The sequence below is a fragment of the Pelecanus crispus genome, chromosome 7, assembly GCF_030463565.1.
Source record: "Pelecanus crispus isolate bPelCri1 chromosome 7, bPelCri1.pri, whole genome shotgun sequence".
Lineage (NCBI taxonomy): Eukaryota > Metazoa > Chordata > Aves > Pelecaniformes > Pelecanidae > Pelecanus > Pelecanus crispus.
In genome coordinates, this window is record NC_134649.1 from 10327919 (window position 1) to 10350908 (window position 22990).

At 42.7% G+C, this 22990-nt stretch overlaps 1 protein-coding gene across 1 annotated transcript in view; it reads left to right on the forward strand.

The window, feature by feature from the left end:
• CEMIP (cell migration inducing hyaluronidase 1) overlaps positions 1-22990 on the forward strand; it is a 52120-nt gene that overhangs the window by 11363 nt on the left and 17767 nt on the right. The window contains exons 9-15 of the mRNA XM_009478463.2: positions 2174-2315; positions 3151-3342; positions 12101-12276; positions 12854-13063; positions 18449-18654; positions 21869-21938; positions 22797-22925. Of these exons, the coding sequence (XP_009476738.1) occupies positions 2174-2315; positions 3151-3342; positions 12101-12276; positions 12854-13063; positions 18449-18654; positions 21869-21938; positions 22797-22925 (1125 nt within the window). The remainder of the gene's footprint in view (positions 1-2173; positions 2316-3150; positions 3343-12100; positions 12277-12853; positions 13064-18448; positions 18655-21868; positions 21939-22796; positions 22926-22990) is intronic.

Consider the following 22990-nt stretch of genomic DNA (forward strand, 5'->3'; position numbering starts at 1 on the left):
GCTCCTTTCAGTAAATTATGGCTTCTGGCATGAAAAGGAGTACAGATGGGGTCATGGACAGCACAGATGCTACCATGAAATATGTGGTTCCCTGCTGGAAGATTAAAAAGAAAAAACACATGAAAATTTCAAAGTTTTTAAATGGTCCTGGAATGGAACCTACCTAAAAAATTAATCACAAAATGTAATGAGATGGTAAAGCTACCAGCTGTAGTAGGTTGGAAAAAATGTTGGTGAGCTTGCAGCCATTTCCTTGAGTCAATTGTTTTTTCTCTGTAGAAAGAAATGTGAATTCTTTTGGGGGTTAAACATATTAGGCCAGCACGCTGAGGAGAAATAATATACCTTTTCTGAGACTGCAAAATCATAGAATCATAGAATCATAGAATCGTTTAGGTTGGAAAAGACCTTTAAGATCATCCAGTCCAACCATTAACCTACACTACCAAGTCCACACTAAACCAATCAAGGGTAGACTAGACTAAACCATGTCCCGAAGTGCCACATCTACCCATTTTTTGAACACAAAAAGCCTCTTCAAGGCCAAAAAAAAGAGCAAACCCCAAGCTTTTTCCTTTTTTTTGTAAATGCTCACCATAAACTTTATATGTCTACCTGGTAAAACACCTGTAGCAGAAGCATTGTCTAGCAAAAGACAATAAAATACTTCGTATCTGTGGGAGGCTGAACCTAAGGTTCCTGCGTACTCTGAACCAGTGGAGTTCTCCTTATTCACAAGAACGCAGCTATTGAAGTAAACGGGAGTGCTGACAGCATGAGTGAAAGTTTCCAGGGCTAGATGTTATAAAGAATCTCCTCTTGAACAGAGAGGAAAAAACTGCCCTATAACTTTCTGCCAGGTCTTAGCAAATCCACATTAATGTCTGCTTCCATATACATATATTAGAAGTGACAACTTATTTCAAAACAGGGGTCAGATGTTTGTTATGATACAGCCCCTTCTAGCATACGTATTCAAAGAGAAACAAGAAAGATACTCTTCTGTTCAAGAAATAAACCTTTGTTAACCTTCTGTTAAATGACAGTTACCTTTTTTTCCATGTATATGAAAAGTGAAACAACTTTTTTCAGTTTATCCTGCAGATCTTAGGGCAAATCCTCAGGTAGTGTAATCTGGTGTTGTTCATTGCCTTCATAAAGTTACACTGATTTATACCAGCTGGCCTGCTCCAGCTATGCTACATACAAGAAAAATTGGAGATATGATGATAATAACAGAAGTGCGGCACAGCCAGAGGCACATTCCTTCAGCTGATGGTGCTAATCCTATACATGGCAACGGGGTGTATGCATTAATAAGGAAGGTCTGCCTGAGTGAGGGAATCAGGATCAGACTCTTCATTGAAAGATGGCTTATCTCCTGGTGCCTTGTTAAAATGCATGTGTTATTTGGATTGCCCAATGCAATGCATCACATTTTTGTGAAAGGGTCAAGAGAACTGCAAGCTATAGAGCCAGACTGTGAAATTTAACATGACCCTGAGGGGTGACATTGCCCCAGCAGGAACACAGGAGAGGCTACATATCACACTGCTTCTTGGTATGATACAGCCTTTTTTCTCAAGGCAGCTCTACGAGCTGGTACTTGTGTGCGAGAAAAGGCCACTGCTTCTTGTTCCTTTTGGAGCAATGTGTACTGAAGAGGCTTTGGTTTTTGATTAGAGAGACTGATCCATGCAAAGAAGAAATAAGAACCCCCACCTCTTCTGCAAGCTTCAGACGTAGTCTAGCCACAAGCAATGAAATGAGTGCCGTGAGAGGCTTGAAACCATGAGTTCATTTGGGTGCAAGCATCTGTGTTCAGTGTTTCCATATGCCCTCAAACCAATGGCAAGAGAAAATCTAGGGCACCAAGGCAGATGTTAGTGAAGCTCAGAATACTCCTTCCAAAAAAGCACATGGTCTTAATATAGATACAGGAGAAAGGCATGCACCTAGCAATAATCTATGCAGCTTGCGGATAAAATAGCTGTGTCTGAGCACCAGCTGGAGTGTCTGCTGGATAGTACACATAGCAGTCACCCTGTTTTCTTATACAACTGTTGTGCATCACCCAAAACAAAGCAAAAGGCTCTTCTGACAACATCAATGTTTTGGTGAAATCTCTTCACCTCAAGGTATCACCTGTTTTATATTTCTATTCTCATTCCAGGCAATGACGCTTGATGGAGCTAATTTAACAACTGAGGTTTTCTACAAGAGTGGCCGCGATTACAGGTTTCTGTGCCATGGCAAGGACCAGACGGGTGAGGGCTGCCAGAACTACAGAGTACGGTTCCTGTGTGGAAGATCTGGTATGTGCCCTGTGTTTGAAAGCAAGGCCAGGGAAAAGCAGAATACTGTCTTCTGATGACTGCTTCTTGTTTGGTGGAAGAACAACTTGAGTAATTTCCCAAGCTAAAACTTCGACTGGGCTATTGACATGAACACAGATAAGACGGCTGAAGATTTATCTCAGGAAAAATTCCTGAGCACTAACAGAGGCAACAGGGTGGTGTCTCAAAAACCCAGCAAGGCTATGGCAAATACTTGGCAAGTCCGTTCCTGTAAATATCTTGTCTTTTGCTAAAGCACTTTGGGATGAGGTAGGATTAGTCAATCAGAGTGTGTGAAGACAACAGGTTTTGAAAGTAATGCTTTGTTTTGTAGTTATTAATTCCAACACCGCTGTCCCTAACCTGCTCATTAGACAGGTCATTAGGATTCTTCCGTGCTCAGCTGGAGGGAAAAGGAGGGTGAAAGATGGTTGTTTTGCTGGAAAAAACAGTCATTACGTTGAAGACCACTTGACTGCTGTAAATAACAGTGCCCAGCACCCACAAGTGCTGCTGCTAAGTGGGTGTGGTGAAAACGAGCCACTAAGAGCTACATTTAAATTTAGTCCTGGGGTTAGTGGAAAATCCATCTGCCTGCAACTAAAGGAAAACACCTTCTTGGTTGCTTGCTTTCCAAGCCAAAGCCAGTAAAAAGCATGTTTGGAAGAGTTAATTATTTGTTGTTTCATGAGGAAATAATCATTTTTGGTGGCATTCCGGGGGGGGGGAAAAAAAAAACAACAAAAACCAAAAAGAGCAAGCATTTTCTGATAAGATTAACTGAATTCTCCACCCTTCCATTTTGGCTTTGCAGTGAAACCAAAGCTTACGGTAACCATTGACACCAATGTGAACAGCACGGTCCTGAATCTGGTGGATGATGTGAGCTCATGGAAACCTGGAGACAGGCTGGTGGTTGCAAGCACTGACTACTCCATGTACCAGGCGGAGGAGTTCCAAGTACTGCCATGCAGAGCCTGCAGACCCACCCAGGTCAAGGTAGCAGGTAAGGTGCTTCATCTTGTCATGCTGGTGTTGCAATACACAAATTCTGCCATTTGCACTGAGATACTAAGAATTGCAAAGATTTGAAAGACACCTGAATTTGATGCCTAGTTTTTAGATGCTTTTGGGAAACATACGCCTTTTGTGCTTGAAAGCCATCTAACTTGAGTCTGGTTCCTTTCTGCCTTCCCTTTTCATCACTGACTCCACTTGTTTTGTCCCCAAGCACACTACCGGATGGATGTATTTATTTAAGAGTAACAAATATAGGTCATGTATTTGAAATGTTCAATTTTACATAACTGTATTTGAAAATGTGTCGCTTCTAGAAAGCAGGAGATGAGCACAGCTGATCTGAACAGTGAGCTAGGGCAAGAGCAGACAGTGAGAGACTAAGGCTATGAAGTAATGTGCAGTTGGCTATCTTCCTAAGAAAGTTGTATTTAACCAGAACCATAATCTTACATTTTAGAAATACTGTTTTGTGCTACTGAAGCTACTGTTTGTCTTTTACTGTGTCTCTAGACGGCATTGCTTAGAGGTGATGTATTAACCAAACATTTCTGACACCACGTGGCAAGTGAGTTGTCCTGAGCCACAGCACTGGGGGAGATGGAATCAGTAGAGTGCTGCCTGGGTTAGTCTGAGCAGGAGGCGCAGGAAGCTTTGTAGAGACACAGCATTTTTCTCTTGAAGGTGACTAGCTCAAATCCAGAACAAATTGCTTTTGATGAAAAGACATTGCAGACTAATAATTGTAAAGTGGCCTTCAGATACTAAGTCAAATTAAGTAGCATAACCACAATGAAGCACAGACTATTACCAATATGAGCATAAAAGTGAAATCCAGGGCAGGAGATTTGTATCTCCGCTTGAGTCTGTGAAGTGGTCTTTTCCTTCTAGAACTAGATTTTGGCACACTGATACACAGAGCCTGGAAATACCACATGAACTGCCTCTTCTGTGAATAGATCAAGAATTTTTAATTGCTATACTTTACAAAAGCAAAAATTATTTTACAATATAAAAGTCTGTAACAGCTGAGGCCATATTTCAAAGGCAGCATCTGCCTGGTGGCAAATGATGCATGTTAAGTTATCTTTTGCTTACACAGTGGCAGTTGCTCTAGGCAGAGGTTTTGTCTGCATTTACAGTAAGATCTTTCTGAGAAACCATGAGGGCACTTGGAACATCCAATGCACCAGGGAGTTTGCTCAGTTCTGTGAAATAAACTACTTCACCATTATCTCTGATGCAACATCTTCTGGAAGGTATGAATATACTTCCTTTGGCAGCTGCCTCCCCACAGAGCTCTAGCCATTCATTGTTGGATAGCCTGAAAGAGAGATGTTCATCAAGCCAAGAAAAATGTTATTCACAGTTTGAATGTATCATAGTCTTATGACTTAAAATGACTAGCACTTTTAAAGAAGATACATGTCCAAGTTGAGTATTTTTCTTGAGCAACTTTTGAGCTATTGGAAAAACTGTACCAGACTAGTGTGATACAAGTCACTTCATGAAGATGATCTTGGAAGATCATCAGTAAAAATAAAGATGACATAGGAATATTTCTCTTAGGCTTCCCATAATCTAATGGATCTGTGAAATTCATGTAATTACATTTATCTTCTACAACAATGGCAACTACGTTAGTTTAAGGAAGTGAATAAAGGGTTAAAAACAACAAAAAAGTTCATGTGAATTTCAAGCAAAGAAGCAGTGGAAACACTTGTTAAAGTAATTGTGCTCTTGGTCTCTTATTACTCTTTAGGAGAATTAGGACATTCCTTTTATTACCACAAATGACATGAACTCCAGGGCCAAAGTCTGCCCCTACTTATATCCAGGCAACTCCATTGACGTCAATGGGATTTCACTGATTATATAAATCAAGGCAAAATCGGGTCCAGTAATAAAAATCACATCCAACTTTCTTGTAACAGAAGCATATTCACACTAGAAAATAAAATCATCTGCCTGATTCTAAGTTCAGTCTAGATGAAATAAAACCGGGGGAAGGCTGAGATCTCCCGTCTTTAGGAGCCAGGAGGTCCCTGAGCTGCTCTATGCCCAGCCATGGTGTAACTTCATCCATCGCCCTGTGCCATGACATGCAATTAGTCAGAATAAGGTGCACTAACGAGCCAGGGGGTGGGTGCTCTCCATGGCTCCTCCCTTCCTTGATGCCTGCAGCTGCCTGCAGCCTGCATAGCTCTCCCTGCGCTCTCCCTGCCCTGCCAGGTGGGCGGCAGTACCACGGGGAAGGGTTTTGAGGTGTGCTCATCGCTGGAGGGGGCAAACACCACCGCGCTGAGCGCTGGGCTCACACTGAAACCTGTCTGTGCATGGGCATGCGTGTATAAATCTCCCATGATCAAGCGCTGACTTTGATGAAACGGGTTGGGCTTCATTTAATTACCTGTGAGACTTAAAACAGGGCTTTATTTGTCCCAGTGGCTCAAATGTTGCGGCAAGCAGTGGGCTGGCCTCTAGCCTTAGCACAGGTGAGCAGCCCCTCCACAGCCTGTGCTTGTGCAGTTGCATTAGGTTCTCAATTGCGTGCAGAAGACGTTTGTCATAAATGTCTGCCAGCTTTTCCTTATGTGAGATAGTCAAGATTGCTTTGCTCCTTCTGAAAAAAGACTTCCACACAGATACATCTATATATGGGGTCTCAGAGGGATGTCATTTGTAGAAAGTGGAATGGCCTAATTTTCCTAAGAGGTTTAGTTTAGCAGCTGAGAACTCCCAAAGTCTGCCCTTTGAAAGACAAATGATAAAACCATTCCTACCCATGTTGGTTTATTTCCCTTTTAATCTTTATTTTTTTCCTTTTTTTTTTTTTAAACAAAACCTAAATGTCATGTCTGAACTACCTAAGAGTCTCTTTGTTTCAAAAAAGGCAGAAAACCTCTGCTTTGTGGACAGACAATTTGGTGTGTCAGCCACTTGGCATACCAAGGTTTAATTATAATTGATGCTCTCATCATTTAATAATATTTTAATAGACATGGTTTAGCGTATTGTGCCAAATAAGTCAAACTCATTAGTTAGCTCATGTCCTATTTATATTTGATACTTCCTGCTGGAAACTCACACTCGCTTCACTTGCTAGAAATGGATTGATTAGAGGCTGGTCTTTTCAAAACAGCTTAAGAGTGTTAATACTCAATTGCCATCAGGATTTAGATGTCTAACTATGGACTTTGCAAATCTCAGTGTAGAAAGTGAGGGAGGGCACCCAGGTACTGATCTTGTGCATTCCTTTATTGGAGTAATTACACTAATGTCAAAACTGTGGCTCCCATAAGTAAGTGTGTATTGCAGAACTCTGTAGGTTCTGCTCCTGGTCAAATGGTCGCGCGCTTAAATGGAACTTTTTTCTTCACTTGCCTCCTTTGTTTAACTTTTTTTTGCTTGTCATTTTTGTGCCTAGATTATTTTCTCTGTGGGAACAGATTAAAACTGTTTGATCTTCCAATTTCACAAGGTTTGGGGAGGGATGACGGTACAGGGCAGAGGGAGGGAGGGAAGAGGAAGGAAGGAAGGAAGGAAGGGTTGTGTTATTACGATAGAACTGGATAGTAGGAAAGATCAAGTATTTTGTCTAGTTTCCCTGGGAAACTGGTCTTATCTGCATCTTGGTTGCTCTGTATGAAGTTACTACTAATGCTGATAAGTTTCACCATGGAACGAAAATGATGAAATGCTCTTTTGTGCTCCTATATGTTCTTGATAAAGCATGAAAAAACTATTTGTGCCTGGCATAATTACTCCAGTTATCCCACATACTGGTGAATCTATGATTACAAGCACATGTAAGCATCCTGCTTATTGGGTTGCGAATGCTAGAGAGATAGAGAGTTTACTGTGATCTCGTTCATGCAAAGAACTTTGAATTAAAAATGTAAATACATAGTTGCCTAACAACTTCACAGCCTGTGTCAGCATTCATCTTGTGCTGTAAGGATGGGAGAAGTTACTCCACTATGAAAATTCAGATACTTTTTGAGATGTAGAAGTTTAGAAGTTGGCATCATTTTGTCTGGAACTTGCCAGAAGCTCTCTTTTTTTTAAGGCAACCCTGGTGCTTGAGGGCTGGGCAGGAAATGTCGTGAAATGGCCCTTTCTAACAGTTTTTCAGGGCTCGCTCTTCTACCTATGGGCATTGCCTAGAAGCAGAGTTGAAAGAAACATACCCAAGTTTACATAGCAGTTCAGAGGGCTTGGTTTTGGGCCTGATTTAAGTAAGGATTTGATCTGTTTGTCCACCAGACCTGCCTAATCCCATCCCTGCTGCAAGAACTTACATGTCAGGATAAGGAGAGGAAAAACCTGGAAGGACAGAGAAGGAAAACCTAGCATTTACAGAAGTATGTCAGTAGATTGCCCAGTAGCTGCTGCGCAAAAAGGGCATGAGGTGGGACAGGAATGGGCTTAGGAAAGAGTGTGACATTGCCATTGGGATAAAACCCTAATAGACCTCACAGAGACCTCTCAGTGCTCAGAGCATGAGCAGATGTGCTGCCCTCAGTTCACATCAATCCTCCTGTCACGCCTATCTGCAGCAATAAGATCCACTCATTTCAGCCTTGAAACCAAACAGCTACAGAGGCTTTGATCCAACATAGCATTTAAGTATACACTTAATAATATCCACATGAACTCAAGGCTTTTCATACTCCTACAGTGGAGGGTGTATTTCTGACCTTTGTGGGACACCATGGAGGACCACAAAGGAGAAAAGGGATGAAAGGCTGTAGCAGGATGAGTTACCCAGCAGGAAACTGTCCCAAGAAGGCTCAGTTAGCTCTGAACTCCTTATAAAGTTTCCTCCTTTCTGCTGCATGTCTTTTTACTGGAAACTCTATTTTCCATGTAAAAGTTATGAATTGGAGGAATATTTATTCGTTAAGACATCAGGCTGTACTGCGTGACTCAGGAAGCTGGTCAGCTCACCCAAACCATGCTGCGCTGCGTTACAGGCTTGCGGCTTAGGGATGCAATAGGAAACCCCATAGAGATAATTCAGAATAATGAGGATTTGACAGGATGCCTGTGTGAACATTTGTTGGTTATTAAATATAAGCAATAGGCACATTACAACCAGTGATGACAAATGTTTGACAAAAATGCAAAATCTGACAGAGGTCTGGGCTGGCATCTACTATGAGTTGCACTGATTTTTAAAGAACATCCTGAAGGATTCACTGTCACTGGATTACATGGGTTGAACAGCCAAGTTTGTGTTTAGCATTTCCTTTAGAAACTCTTTAGGAAACATTAAAAGACCATGAGAGAGAAGGTCTTAGTCTTAGAGACCCCAAAGGAGAGCAAAAAACCCTTTAGAGAAAAAAAATCCAGGAGCATCTTAGCTTCACTTTATCTTCACCAAACCCAGACCTTCAAGTGCCTGTTTCACTTCTGAAAGGGAGATTTAGCAGTCTGTGTCATTTAGAGCCAAGGCATTTAGGAATACATGAGTGTACCTGGGAGGGTTTTCAGAGACATCTGTGTAACTCACCAGAGCTGAGCACTCTTCCACATCTGTAGCAGCTGAAATAGTTTTAAAATTCCACCCTTCCTAGGTTTGATAAGGCCTGAGACCCAGGTTTTATGGCTAGGTTCAAGTACGGCAGGTTTTCCTGGAGCTTTGTACAGTTTGGAGAGACTCTGCTTTGAATTGCTATGTTGACATAAGCATGCCCTTGATCATCTATGTTTATCTTAATGCATACTTTCTTTTAATAATTACCTTGTCCTTAGCAACAACTGGTGACTTTAATAGTCACTGTCTTGAGTAATAAGGATGGAAATGTGCTCATATTTTGCTGAATCAAGACTTCTGTCAGGCGAGCCCACACATTAAAGAAGTTGTTCCCTGTGAATTTACGTTTTGGAGTAACTGGAGGCACCAGTATGACAAATAGAGCAGCAAACCCAGGGCATTTTTCCTAGTCCATCACACAGGTCTGTTGTGGGAAGACGTAATCCATGTCACTGCAAGGCTTTGTTTGGTTTAGATTATAACATGGCACAAGCTTGGCTTGCTGGCAAGGCAGCATCTGTGAGGGATGCAGCAAGACCCTGGCTTGGGTTTGCCCATTGTCAGCGCTCAGGGTCTCAGATCTTGTGGCTGCTCCCTGGGAAGGCTCCACATGCTGGCTGCGAGCAGCAGCCTAACTTCAAATTTGCAGCTCTGTGGATTGAGACACTCCCATCCCCATGTGAACTCCCTGAACTCACCACAGAGCAGCCTCTTTTGTTGTTTTTTTTTTTCATGCCCATCACTAAACATGACCCAGTGGCTCCCTGGAGGTGCCACACGTCTATAAATGCACACTGTGGTGCTCCTGGCCCTGTGGAAAGTGCCCAGTGCTGGTTTCCAGCAGGCATTTACAGCACCTGGGGGCTCCCATGCCAGGCTCTGCCTCCCACGAGCCATTTCAGGAGCACAGCCCCATTGCCATGGGGAGCTTGAATTTCTGGCTGCCTCAAGGAGAGGTTTGTTTTTCAAAACTCTGTTAAAGGAGCTATTATTCAAAATCCACTTACGTTGGAAGGGAATTGCTTTCTATCTCTCCTCTTATCTCCAAACAAGTCAAGTCAGCAAAAGCACAAAGTGAAAAACATGCACCCAAGAAGTTATATTTAGAAACTGGTTAGTCCATATTTAACATTCCTGTCAGTGCTTACACTATTTTGCATGTCTGGACTGGTGTTAAATTAAATTAAATACATGCAAGCATGACATTTATTATTCTAGAGCTCAGCACATGAATAACAAAACTGCCTATCTAATTTCCCTGCCACAAATCCTGGAGATGAGGCTTGAAATAGGATGTTCTTATGATTATCTGAACTTCTTCCTCCATTTCAGTAAATCAAGGAAAGGTCAGCTCCGGGGGAAACTGAAAAATAACAGCTTAAAACCAGTTTCATAACAAGAGGCTGTGTTGCTTAGCAGATTCACTCAAGGGTTCAGCAAAGTATCCTTATGTGGAAGACAGTCACTGTAGCGGCTTTTTTAATGTATGTGAATAAGGGAAGCGAAGCTGCTTTTTGGATGGGCTGGGTCTGGTTTTGGCCCCGCACCTGATGAGGTTCGCTGGCTTCAGGGCAACAACATGGGCAGGCCCAGGACTTTTCTAGGGAGGCAACTGCAAATGTGGGTGAGGTGCAAACGCGCAGCCCCTTGCAGCCCCTTGCAGCCTCTTGCAGCCTCTTGTTTCTGGGGCTGAGCACAAAGCTCAGAGGAGCCTCGTCTTCCCACTGCAGCCCCGGGTAAAAGCATCCACCTGTCCTGCCATCACTACTCCTCTAGTTAATGGAGAGTGTTTTTTCACACGATCACGCTATTTTGAAGGCGGAGGTGCTGAGGCAGAAGGCACACGTAGTGGTGTGAACCCCATCCCACAACATAGCAGTCTCGGAGCAAGGTGGAGCACTCACTCTTCCCAAACAGTAATATAACCATCAAACTACACTGCTCCCAGCTCCAGGAGAAAGAGGGAGGGAATGGTGTTTGCTAATCTTTGTTATAAAGTCAAAGCATTATGTTTTGGTTAAAAACAACACTGTTTCAATGTTCAAAATCCTCCCCTCGACTTGGCACCTCTGTTTAAGCATAAAGCACTTCGCAGCGATAGCCAGGCTTCAGGCTTGCCATTTGTTTCTAATTACTGCTTTGAACGATTCCACTGAAATTAAATACACGCAAGTGTAGCATTCCTTAAAGTTCAGTGTTTACTTAAGGAGTTTATTACTTATTTTTAGTGGAATAATACAGAATGTAGTCAGTAAGATGAACCTTTTCCCAGCTGCATTCTCTGCAGAAAGCTGCTGAAGGAAGGAGTATGAATATGTTTGAATGAAATTACAGCAAAGAGATTATTTTGCTTTCTAGACATCCACACTGCCTGGACTTCGCCCCTTTCTGGTCCAGCCAGGGAAGGCTTTCTGTGCTTTTAACCCCTCCATGGAGCCGTGTGTGTGTGTATGTGTGAAGGTTATGAGCAACATGGCTTGGCAAAGGGATGTGGCATGGCGTAAATGGAAGATCCCATCAACTCTGACTACACCAGGGCAGAGGAAGGCATTGAGAGCAAGTTGGCGTCACGCGGGCAGATAGAAAATTGAAAGGTTTGGGAGGGCAGGCAGCGGGAGGCTTTGCAGCCCACAAGCTGGATGAGGGGTTGCAATTGTCCCAAGCCACAATTTCCACAAGGCTTTCTGCCCAGTCCTCTCCTTGCTTAGATTAACAGCCATGGTGTTAGCAGGATCAGACTGACGCTCACCCATGAGTAGTGCTGTGGGATCTGAGCAGCTCCCAGTGTCTCACTGTAGGAAGTGCTGTGCTAACCCTGGGGATTTAGACTTTTCAGTAGCTACATCATCCGTTTTCTTTGTATTGGATGTTCATACACGGCTGATTGTAATCCAAAGTAAAAAGATCTCAAATGATCGCAGTCCCTTTTCAAGGTAGGAAATGTGTTTTGTCTAACAGACTGTTGGTTTAACTCCCTGGCTAAACAAAGCAACTTAAGACCAAAAATCCCACTTCCTCTGCTGCAAATATCTCAGCAAGACCTTGGGTGACACCTGTGCTCCAGCCTTCCGTCCTTTGAGGAGTCGGCCAACAGTTTTTGCTGACTCAATTACTCCTTTCATTATCATGCCAACTGCACCACAGGAGGAACAACGGGAAACCAGCAGCGTTGGCAGAGTAACCCTGAAACTGGATCTTGTTCCTTTAGGGAAAGCGACATACCTCCACATTGGCGAAGTCATTGATGGTGTCGACATGAGGGCAGAAGTGGGGCTGCTGAGCCGCAACGTCGTGGTGATGGGCGAGATGGAGGGACGGTGCTATGAGTACAGCAGCAAGTTATGCTCCTTCTTTGATTTCGACACCTTTGGGGGACACATCAAGGTAGGGCTGGAGCCCTCTCCTTGCACTTTCCTCCTCCCAGCCACACCTTCACATACCAAGGAAGTCAGGATGCAGGAAGGGAAAAATCCCTCATGTCAGCCACTGAGCAAACAGCCTCTCCTTACAGTACAGCAGATCCACCCCGCTGCTGCTGCCTGTGCTTCAGCTTTGAAGTGTACCTCATGCCCCTGCAGACATTGTTCAGCCAGCCAGGCTGGTGCTCAACCCACCCAAGATACAGTCTCCATATCCCAGTCCCAGTTTTCCCCAGATTCTGATGGTGCTCAGCCCAGAGAGTTTGATTTAACTGAAACTCATGGAAAACATTAAATGCAAATTGTTTTCCTTCTAAAATTAAGTTAAATGTAGCCATGGCAGCAGTGGTGGGATCAAAGAGCAACTATGGTGCCCTTAACCACCATGACCCTTTTTCCCTCACCCTGCAGCCGTACACTCCCTTCCACACAGTAATTCTTTCTAGCAGATACAGTGCAACCCTTCCTATTCCTGTATTCCCCCTCCTTCTTACCCTCAAGAGTCTTTTATGTTTCTTGACTGATGTTCTGTTGTTCTCCAGATTGGTCTTGATTTTAAGGCTACCCATATTGAAGGTCTAGAACTGAAATATATGGGCCAGCAGACAATGGGACATTACCCAATTCATTTCCATATGGCTGGAGATGTGGATGAGAAAGGAGGCTACAATCCTCCAACGTACGTGAAGGATGCCTCCATCCATCATACCTTCTCCCGCTGTGTCACAGTCCACGGATCCAATGGTTTACTGGTAAGAAGCGCCAATGTTTACCTTAGAGATCAAGGCACCGGTCAAAAAATTTCCTCATAGCACGAATACAGCTTAATTATTGCAGGATGATGTGTTTTATTGTTAGAGCTAGTGTCTGACTCTTCCCGCTGTGGATATATATTCCAGGTGTATTTCAACCTGCATTAAAAAGGAGGAGGCGGATGTGGCAGTGTAGGCTGTGCATGACTCAGAGCAGACAGAGCTTTTGTCTGCGTGCAGCGATGTCTGCAGACCAGCCCATCTCTAATGAGTAGTTGGATCTATCTATAGACAGAGAGTTTGCTATTTAAAGAGGATAATCAGAAGGTTTAACCGTGCTTCATCTTTCCTGTAATAAAGGTTTGTGTTTGCCTTGCCATTCACAACATTAAGCACTCACAGAGCTCTGATTTGTCAGAGCTGCCCTCCAAAACAAGAAATCCTTTAGGATAAATCTATAAAATTACCTACGCTTACCAGACAAGTTGCAGCACACCAGCGATGGTAAGAACACGTTCAGATTCTCTCCTGTAGATGTAGGGGTGCCTTCTTCTTTGGGATAAGGATGCAGAGGGAAAAGCATGCTCTGGCACATAACGCCAAAAGGCTTTCCTCACTCTTACCCCACTTCTGATGGCTTCTTCTTACCCATATTCAGGAAATGTGCAGAAATCTATCCCAAAAGCAGAGCTGCTAAAGGTGTGAAATAAACATCAGGTTTGACTAGACAACTTTTCCCCAAGTATCAGCTCAAATACGAAATACTAAAATGACAAGATTTCTGTAGGCAAAGGACTCTCACCCATTCAGTGAGATGGCAGTGTATTCCAAAAGGAAAAAAATGTATCAGAGCCCTGAAGAGGAGCATTGGTATAGTCAAGAGCCCTGCTGCCATATATAACACTTTTAAGAGAAGACGTGTCATTGGCAGTTGTAACCTGGATGGTCACTGTGCATTAGGAGTTCATATCCATACCACTGTTTTAAAGTTACCTTACCATCTCATAGTAGGAGCCTGTAAGAATCTGTTTTCCTTGAACTTACTTGGGCAATAGCATTTGCTTTCAACACCTAGCTAAAACATGATTTTTGCCCTTTACTTGCTGATGAATGCTTCCTCCTTTACTGACTCTAGCACATGGAGGGCTTCGTCTTACAGTCTTCCTTTTGGCAAGGACTGCAGGCTACAACTTCTCAAAGTGGCAACACTGGAAGGGAAAGTCACAGGCATAATTAAAGTGCACAGAAGTTGAAGAGAGGGCAGTGAAATTGCAGCTCCAGAAGCAGAGCAGCTTTTATCTGCTATTTATGAATCCAAGGTTTTGGTTTTGACCTCTGTCCTTCTAAGTTTATAACATGATCCTAAAAACCTACCAATTGAACACAGCTGAAGAAAAAAGACATTCTACTATATAAATTTTATATAAGGCATTCAGGGTCATATGGCTTGTTCCCAATTTAAAGTCACCAGCACAGGGGCTCAGTATACGATTAATGTGCAGAGTGGAAGGGCAGGGTTGCGGGATTCATTTGTCCCACCATCGTGGGCTGTTACCAATGGCACCATAAACACATTCTCTGGCTGCACAGAGGTTGTGCAGCTGTTGACGAGCTGCAGGTCAGCTGAAGCCCTGCTTCTGGATCTAATGCGAGATCTTCATTCCCTATTGATTAATACTTGCCAAACCAAATACCCAGAGCCTGGCATTTTTCTTATCGGTCAGGTGAATGAATTCATATAGAGCATTTGGAAATAGTTCTGTCTCTTGTGCTTTCTCCAAGCGACAGCTGTGCTGTAGGGGATCCATGGCATGGGGATCCATGTGCTCAGGGTTTTTCAGCCAAGGTGACATGATGAAATTTAGACAGGCTGAGGTAGCTGATGAAAGCAGTTTGATTCTCTTACTTTTATTCAACAGCCACAATTCCCTAAATGACCGTGCTTTGCCTCCATGACAGGGACCCAAGAGAAATCTTACAATTTAGGACATATAATCTGAAACATTAGTCAAGAATTTAGTCTCTGTTGACTGTAGTTTATCAAAATGTGTAAATACTAAACTCTACTCATAATACTTAACCTGTTTTTTTGTTTTAACCATATAATTATTGCTGACAGCTGAAAAGAAAGCCCCAGTGAAGTAAAGCAATCTGACCAAGTTTGTTCAGTTGCATCACAGAAGACATGCTCCAAAGGTTGCATCACTTAAATGTTGTTTCATTGCTCTGTGATAGACATCTGTAGTCAAGCAGCTCCATGCCTTGATTCATCAGGTGATCCCACCACAATCTCCTCATCTGCTTTCTGACTCTATTTTCCTTCCTTTCCTCTTCCTTCTTCCCCAGATATATTGACAAACACCCACATGGGTCTCTGATAAGTACAATGATTATTCTATACATTTCCTAGTTGTCTATTATCTTCTTACTTGGGCAACGCTACCTGTTTCTACATGCATGAACACTGTCTGTGCAGAGAGCAATGAGCTCTGTCTTTGCCCAGGTAACATTCATTCCCCCTGAGATCAGGTAGGTCCAAAGCATACGTTGCTGAGGGAAAATTTGCCTTGCTGATGTGCACAAATCGCATTTCAGAAATAGCCATACGAAAAATCTAGCTGGGCTATTAACCCTCAGCATAGCACAGCACATACTGATGTCCTTAACATTAGGCCATTGATTTGAAAGGGGCTTCTTGCATTAGTGTGGTTGAGTATCTGTGCAAATGCTTTAACAAGTGGGAGAGGGCCATCAGTTATTTTTAACTGTCATTAAAGCAGGCTGGTAATTTATATACAGACTTCCCTGCTTGCTTTGCTGTCACTTTTCACAGGTCGCTTCAGAGATACTTGTATGGAAAACACTAGGAGAAAAGAGTGTCCAGTTATCCCTGATGACAGAAATGTGTTTCTGTGGGTCTGTACAGTGTGCTAAAAGTCACTATCTCAACAGTAGCTCACTTCCATTGATGGGCTATTCTGCACTTGTCTACAAGTTCATATTCACTGGAAGGCAAAGAGGGTCTTCTGAAAACAAATCTGTAGAAATTCTTTTCTCACCATAATTATTGTTTGAAAATGCAATAATTACCCAATGTTTTCTTTAATACATTGGCCATAAAACCACCTAGTTACGCCACTGCAATCCCAGGAATGAAACTTTGCTCTGATTCCTACTCTCTCCACTGGATACCAGTGCACAAGCTCAAAATAGAAACAGGAAGGTTTTATTCAAATAAAAAATTAAATCCACCGGAAAAGTGATTTTGGAACAAGCATCTCATTTGCTATCCAACCATTTCAGTACTGGGCTTGCACATGAAAACATGCACAGGAAACTAAGTCAGAGCTGACCGAGAGATGAGATATGGGGAAAGTAATTAATCAAATGGAGGGTGAGAAATACATGAGGGACCAGGTCCCTGGCTGATAACTCCGTGGTGTTCTGTGGGCTTTCAGGATGAGTTAGGAGAACAATGGGTGTTTGCTGGCTCTGAGTGGCTCTGCCAGTGCACACTCCTCTCTCTGCTTCACTCGTCTCTCGCTGTACTGGGAGATGGGTTGTCTTGCGATGTTACTCCCCATGCACAGAGGTGGGCTTTGCCCCAGCTGTGGTCTGGTGACTACAGATTTTCATGTTTCAGTCGTAGTGCTGTGCTGTGCTGGCTGGAAAGATAATATGGTCCTACAAAGTGGCTAATGTTTCTCTAAGGAAACCTTTTCCATCATCTAAATGTTGCAACACCATTACTTACACGTGTCTTTCCAATATGACTGTTGTGTGAGAGAAAGCTAATAGAGTTTGGTGGCAGTTTCTGTGCAGTTCTGGCATCTCTGTGGTTAAAAGACTTCCTGTACATTTTGGAAAACTTCTGAAGATGGCTCACTCTCCTGAAGTATTCTTCTATGCTGTAAACCCTTACAATTACAAGGCTGGGACAACTCATTCTTCCAAGGAGGAACAGTTCAGTCTAGTGCATATGTTTTACACCTAAATAAAGAAGCCTCGACCTTGCAAATGCTATCATCTAATTAGATCGGGGAAGTCAGCAATGAATTTCAGTGAGGTAGCTTAAAGGAATGCACCACTTTGCAGGTCATTTTAACTGTGTTTAATTTACTGTGATGACTCGTGTTCAGCGATTTGAGTATTTACACTGGAGCATGGATGATACATAATAGATGTGTGTGCAGATGTAAGCTTGTAATAGATTTGGCAAGCAAAGTGTTCTTTTTTATGTGAAAACATATTTGTAATCATTTCAACACTAGTCCTGGGATTTTATTTGAAATTGATGCTCCTTGCCTTGAGAATGAGGCATGAAGATGACAGAGGAGTCTCAGGCCTGTTTACAAAAGTAATTCAGGCTCTTGAGCACCGAGGTCTTTCAATGTCATGATAAAGAATAGGTCTTCTATCCAATTTAATATTAGTCTTTTGCCCCTTAGCAATTGCTGATTCATCAGATGCATTTGTAGGAACACACTGGTGTCAGGCTAAGCTTTGCCAGGAAGGTTTCCTAAGTTGAAGGTGGTTGATGAGTGATGGCTGATGTGAAGAGCTAGGAGAGAGCCCAGGAAAGCCAGCACTTCACCTGGCCAATGGAGACCTGAAATTAATTTTCTATATCCCAGACATACGCACTAACAACTGACTTGTTGGACACGGTATGTCTGAGGCGGTGTTTCCCAGCCAGTCCTAGCCTTGGGCTTCGAATTCACATAGCTGCTCCTGAAATTGTTTTCTCAGATCTTTCAGTGGGGTGATGGGTATTGTTCTGTCCAACACAACGGTGTCCCAATGTTAACAACATTCAAACCAAAACAGAACAGCACTGATTAACACCAGCTGATTTGTCTCAGGGTCAAGTAAAGCTCCTGTCAACAACTTTGAAAAAAGGATTGGGTCAAACCTAAAACAAGCCAGCCTGTCTGGAAAACAACTTGCCGCCTCTCTGATAGCATGAAAAAATATTTTCTCAGCTCAGCTGCATTTTTTAGATGCATTTTATGTAGCTGCTCATGTAACTCATGTAACTAAGATGAATGAGCCCAGATGTGATTTGAACATCTAACATCCTCCATTCATACCCTATCCTATTTTTTTCCAGCCTCATGCTAAGACAGTCTCTGATTTCACAGGCAGACAAAAGAATGGAATAAGCATTTCCTAGGGGATGACAAATTCTAATTAAATTTAAGTGTTGGAGTAATTTCTTAGACTCCAAGGTCTTAAGAACAGAGAGGGATCTTGCTTTTGTTTTTGCTTATACACCCTGAGTTAAGGAGGGTACTAAGGTTCCTGTGTGCCATTGCTGTAAAGTTTCTTATTATGCAGTGGCTGAAGCATGAAACCTGAACACTGACCTTTGTTTTGTACATGCAGGTGAAGGATGTTGTGGGTTATGATGCACTCGGCCATTGTTTCTTTACGGAGGATGGACCAGAAGAGCGCAACACATTTGATCACTGCCTTGGACTACTTGTTAAACCTAGCACTCTGCTCCCCTCCGACCGAGACAGCAGGATGTGCAAGCTGATCACAGAGGGTGCTTACCCAGGGTACATCCCTAAACCCAGGCAGGACTGTAGGTGAGTGAGAGCCTTCCTTTTCTTCTTTTTCTCTGCAAGACTTAGCCATAAAAGATAGCATTACATGTATATGATTATGTAGTCATCTGCAGAGGTCTGTGCTGCATGCCCCAAAGGTTGGGAGAGCAGTCTCCTCAGGATCTTTATACTTGTGCTATTCAGATGCCCACACACCCAGGGTGTAATTCTCATTTTTAGCATAAAGTCAATTGAGATTGTTGCTACCTCAGATATTGAAAAATCGCTCTTTCTTTTGGAGTCTTGACCCCAATGGCTCAGCAAAAAGTTGCTGAGTTCAGGATGGGCTGGTTCTGACATTTGTGCTCATGTCAAATGGTAGCTGATTTTGAAAACACTTCCTTTAATTCAGAAGTCATTATTTGCAAAGAACAGATACAGTTTAATGATGTAGCATTGACATTATCTATGCATGTGTCATGGTCTACCCAAACTGTGGAGTGAAACCAAAACAATATAAGAAATGCAGTTTTGCACAGAATTGGAACTTGACAATAAAAGATCAAAGACTCTATATGCCCATTGGATCTCTAATAGTCTGTCTGTACATGAGCTTTTGAAAAGGTTTCCATGAGAACTTCTCAAAACTTCTGTTTGCCACAAACACTGTATTAAACGTGAAAAATGCCAAATGCTTTTATCTCCGTTTTGCAAGATCCTTTCCTGTAAGTGTCATTGCAGATCTACCAATTGAGTTTAGATGAGTATTATAGAAGCATTTGCAATAAGAAGGGATTTTACAAGTTCTTTTTGCTGTTTTGTTGCCTTGTAGAAAAAAATTCAGGTGAAGTATAGAAGATATTTTATATATTTTCTTAGAGGAATTCATGGGTTCTTCATTAGCAGTACTTTTTAAGCACATGTTAGAGAAATGCCAGTCACAAATACTGTAGTTGTAGTTGACCCTGACATAAGGCAATGTATGGACTCATTGAGCTTCTGAAGGCCATTCTAGCTCTCCTTACCTGATTTTCCAGATGCTTTTCTGCCCAGAAATCAAGGTGCACAACCTAGGAGTATGATTTCATTGCTAATTACTGGCCATTCAGGGAACCTACTCATTTTGATACATATCAAGCAGCTAATTATCTTCCTTTTTCTTCCCCCATCCCTGCAACTCTTCTTGAGAGACTACTGAACTCTTAAAGTAAAACCTGTGTTCTTAGGCAACCGGATCCCCAGCTGTAGTCTAGGGAGCATAGCAAGTGCTCTGGAGAAGATCTGTGGAACCATGTTGTTTTCAGAGTGTTTTGCATTAAAAGCTGGACGCCAAGCTTGCCTTTAAGAGTTTAAAATTGATGGTGGATCATCTTGAGGACAAGACCCCTGTGCAACAGAATGGGAGGTCTTCCACAGTGAAGATTTGCCTTGAGACCACAGAGCATTGGTGCTGTGTTGAAGCTGCTGGTAGTCCAGATTTTTCTCCAGGATTGTATTCTGCTGTAGTTGGAGGCAGGGGGGGGAAATCTACACTAAAAAAAAGCTGAATTTCTGACCCACAAAAAGTCAATGAGGAAGTCTCTGGAGCAAGACTTCCAGCCTGAAAATGAGACAATTAGAAGCTGATTGATGCCTAACGGCTAAAAACCTTTGGGGGATTTCTTTTATTTGGAAATACTCTCAATGTGCTGAGACTGTATCAGTATCACCCATTCTGTCCTCAGAACAAACTGGGGGTTTGGCCAAGGAAACATATTTTTAGCTTTTCACTTTGGCAGGGGAAAGAGATGAATTCATGCAATGCTCTTTTTCACATCTGTGTTTGTTTATAAATTACACTTAATGTCTCCATTCATAAAATAAAAGTTAATCAGCCATTGTGCTAATTTTCCACTGATAATACATTTAATAGTCAGAGGGACATATTTTGTGTCATTTAGAAGACTCTTACACGAAAAAGTGCTAGGAAGGATAGCTGGAGATTAATGAAATGGTTCTATGGTACTTTGATCTGCAATGTCTTCCTTTATAAAAGAATTCAAGGTCTCATCAGAAAAATAGCTTGTTTTGCACTGGACTTATCCAGCGTGCGAGTGCACAAGTACACTAACGCTATCCCTGGGGCAGCGGTCAAGGCACCTAGTGCAAGGACAAGGGACGAGCACTGGCTGCAGCTCCGTCATCTTGGAAGAGGCAGGCAGGCAGCTGCTGCCAGAAATTAAGACAATAGGATTGTGCCAAATGACTCAGTAACCTGCCCAATCCACACGGCTCTGAGGAATGGGGTCGGGCTGAAAGACAGGTCATTGTGGAAGTGTAATGTCCTTGCCCTTGCCTACGCAGCAGGAGGTGGTCTATAAATAATCTCAAATTGTTTCTTTCTAGGCCAGTCCTCTGCCCAAAATAGAAAAAAATTGCTACGTTTTCATGATAAAGTCACACAAACAGATCTTCATCTTAGGCCAGCAAAATCAGTTGGCCTAAAGCCCCCATGAAGTCCTTCATAGCAAAATTAAAATAGACATAAGGGTTCCATAGGTTCATCCCCTGCAGGAGTGTGAATCTTACGCAGAAAATTTAGGGAGCCAGTCTGTGGTTGTAAGTGCTGAATGTTATCCTCCCAAAGTTCATGTGCCTGTTAGTTAATGAATGCTGCATGTCACAGGATGGACAGTGATGGATTGATCTTTCCTCCTTGATGGGAATCTTTCAATTAAGAGTCTTGTATGTGCATTAGACAAATGGAGTCCTTTTGTCCCAAAAGAAATGGGTAGGAGGGTGTGAAGAAATAAAGTTAATGAATCACAGCAGCTCTTGGAAAAGGCAGGTACCGGGGTACACTTGGAAATCTCTTAAGAGGCAATTCTTTCGGTCCCTTGATTAAACAAGTCTCTGATGAACCTGAGGGCCTATTTGGGGGCAAAGTTCTTTTCTGTGACTTGTGCAACAACATATTTACCTTATCATAAAACATGATTGACATCTGACAGCTTCATAGCAGGCTTGGAATTGCAGTCAAAATTCCTTATTTAATACTTGGGGGTTTAAAAGATAAGGCCATGCTCTCTGACAAACCGCAGAGGACACATGTGGTATGAGAAGAGAAAGAAAAAAAACACATTCCCTTTGCCCCTTAGGCAGGACCCCTTATCTGGGGAGTTATCAGCCCTGCCTGTACTGGGGGGAGTTGATCAGTGACTCTGGTGTGTGCTCCAAGTGTCATTTTCATCTTATTCTTTGTTTTCCTGACCTGCAGCGCCGTATCCACCTTCTGGATAGCCAACCCACACAACAACCTTATAAACTGTGCAGCTGCGGGATCTGAAGTGAGTGCAGAAGTTTCTTATTTGGTAACAACTAGACCAGTTACAGCCCTGCAAAGCTGAGCTCTTGCTGGAATAAAACCTGCTTCTGTTACTCAGGAATTTCTGAAACTGCTAGATTGAGACATATATTAATGTGGCTAGTGCTGCCAATAAAAAATAATGCTTTTCCTTTTGCTCCACGCTTCTTGTCACTTGCCGTTTCTAGAGCTGGATGGCTTTAACAAAAATTCCCGGCCTTTGCACAGTGTGCAGCCTGAATAAATTAAATAAATGTGACTGTGGAGTTCCAGTGAAGTCTTTGGCAATGATTCTGTTGATTGCAGTACAGTAATGGTGCTCTGAAATTTCAATCAGCACTAATGCTAATTCCACAGGAATTCTTGGTCACATCAGGAGCCTTTATTTTCCTACTAAGACAAATAAACAAGCAAACCAAGACTTAAACAAAGAGATGTGGTCTCTCCAAAACTTCCAAATCTGAGGACCTAGATTTGGGCTCCTAGATACATTTTTAGGCAACCAAATACAAATTATCTGATTTTTAAGATCTGCGCGTGCAGCGATATGAGGACATCGGTGTATGTGTGTGTGTTATTGATTTCAAAAGTCTCGCTTATAGCTTCAGTATAGATGTCAAAGCTTAACTTAAGGCACCTTGAAGATGTGGGAGTGTGAATGTGAATGTGTGTGTGTGTTAAACTCTTTGCTGCGTATAGCAATGCAGGTCAATGCTGCTAGCTGTGCTTTGTCCTGAAATCTTCTGGCTTATGTCTTATGGCTTTACTGATAAATCCTTGGGCTAATGTAGATCAGCAAAGAAGTTCAAGCAAAGTCTCAGATGTCCATTCTCTTTCTCAGGAAACGGGCTTTTGGTTTGTTCTACACCACGTGCCGACAGGGCCCTCAGCGGGCATGTATTCCCCCGGCTACTCGGAGCACATGCCGATGGGGAAATTCTCCAACAACCGCGCACATTCCAACTACCGGGTGAGTCTGCACGCAATGGGAATGCTGCCCTCGAAAAAAAACCACCATCTTCTCGCTCCAGCTCT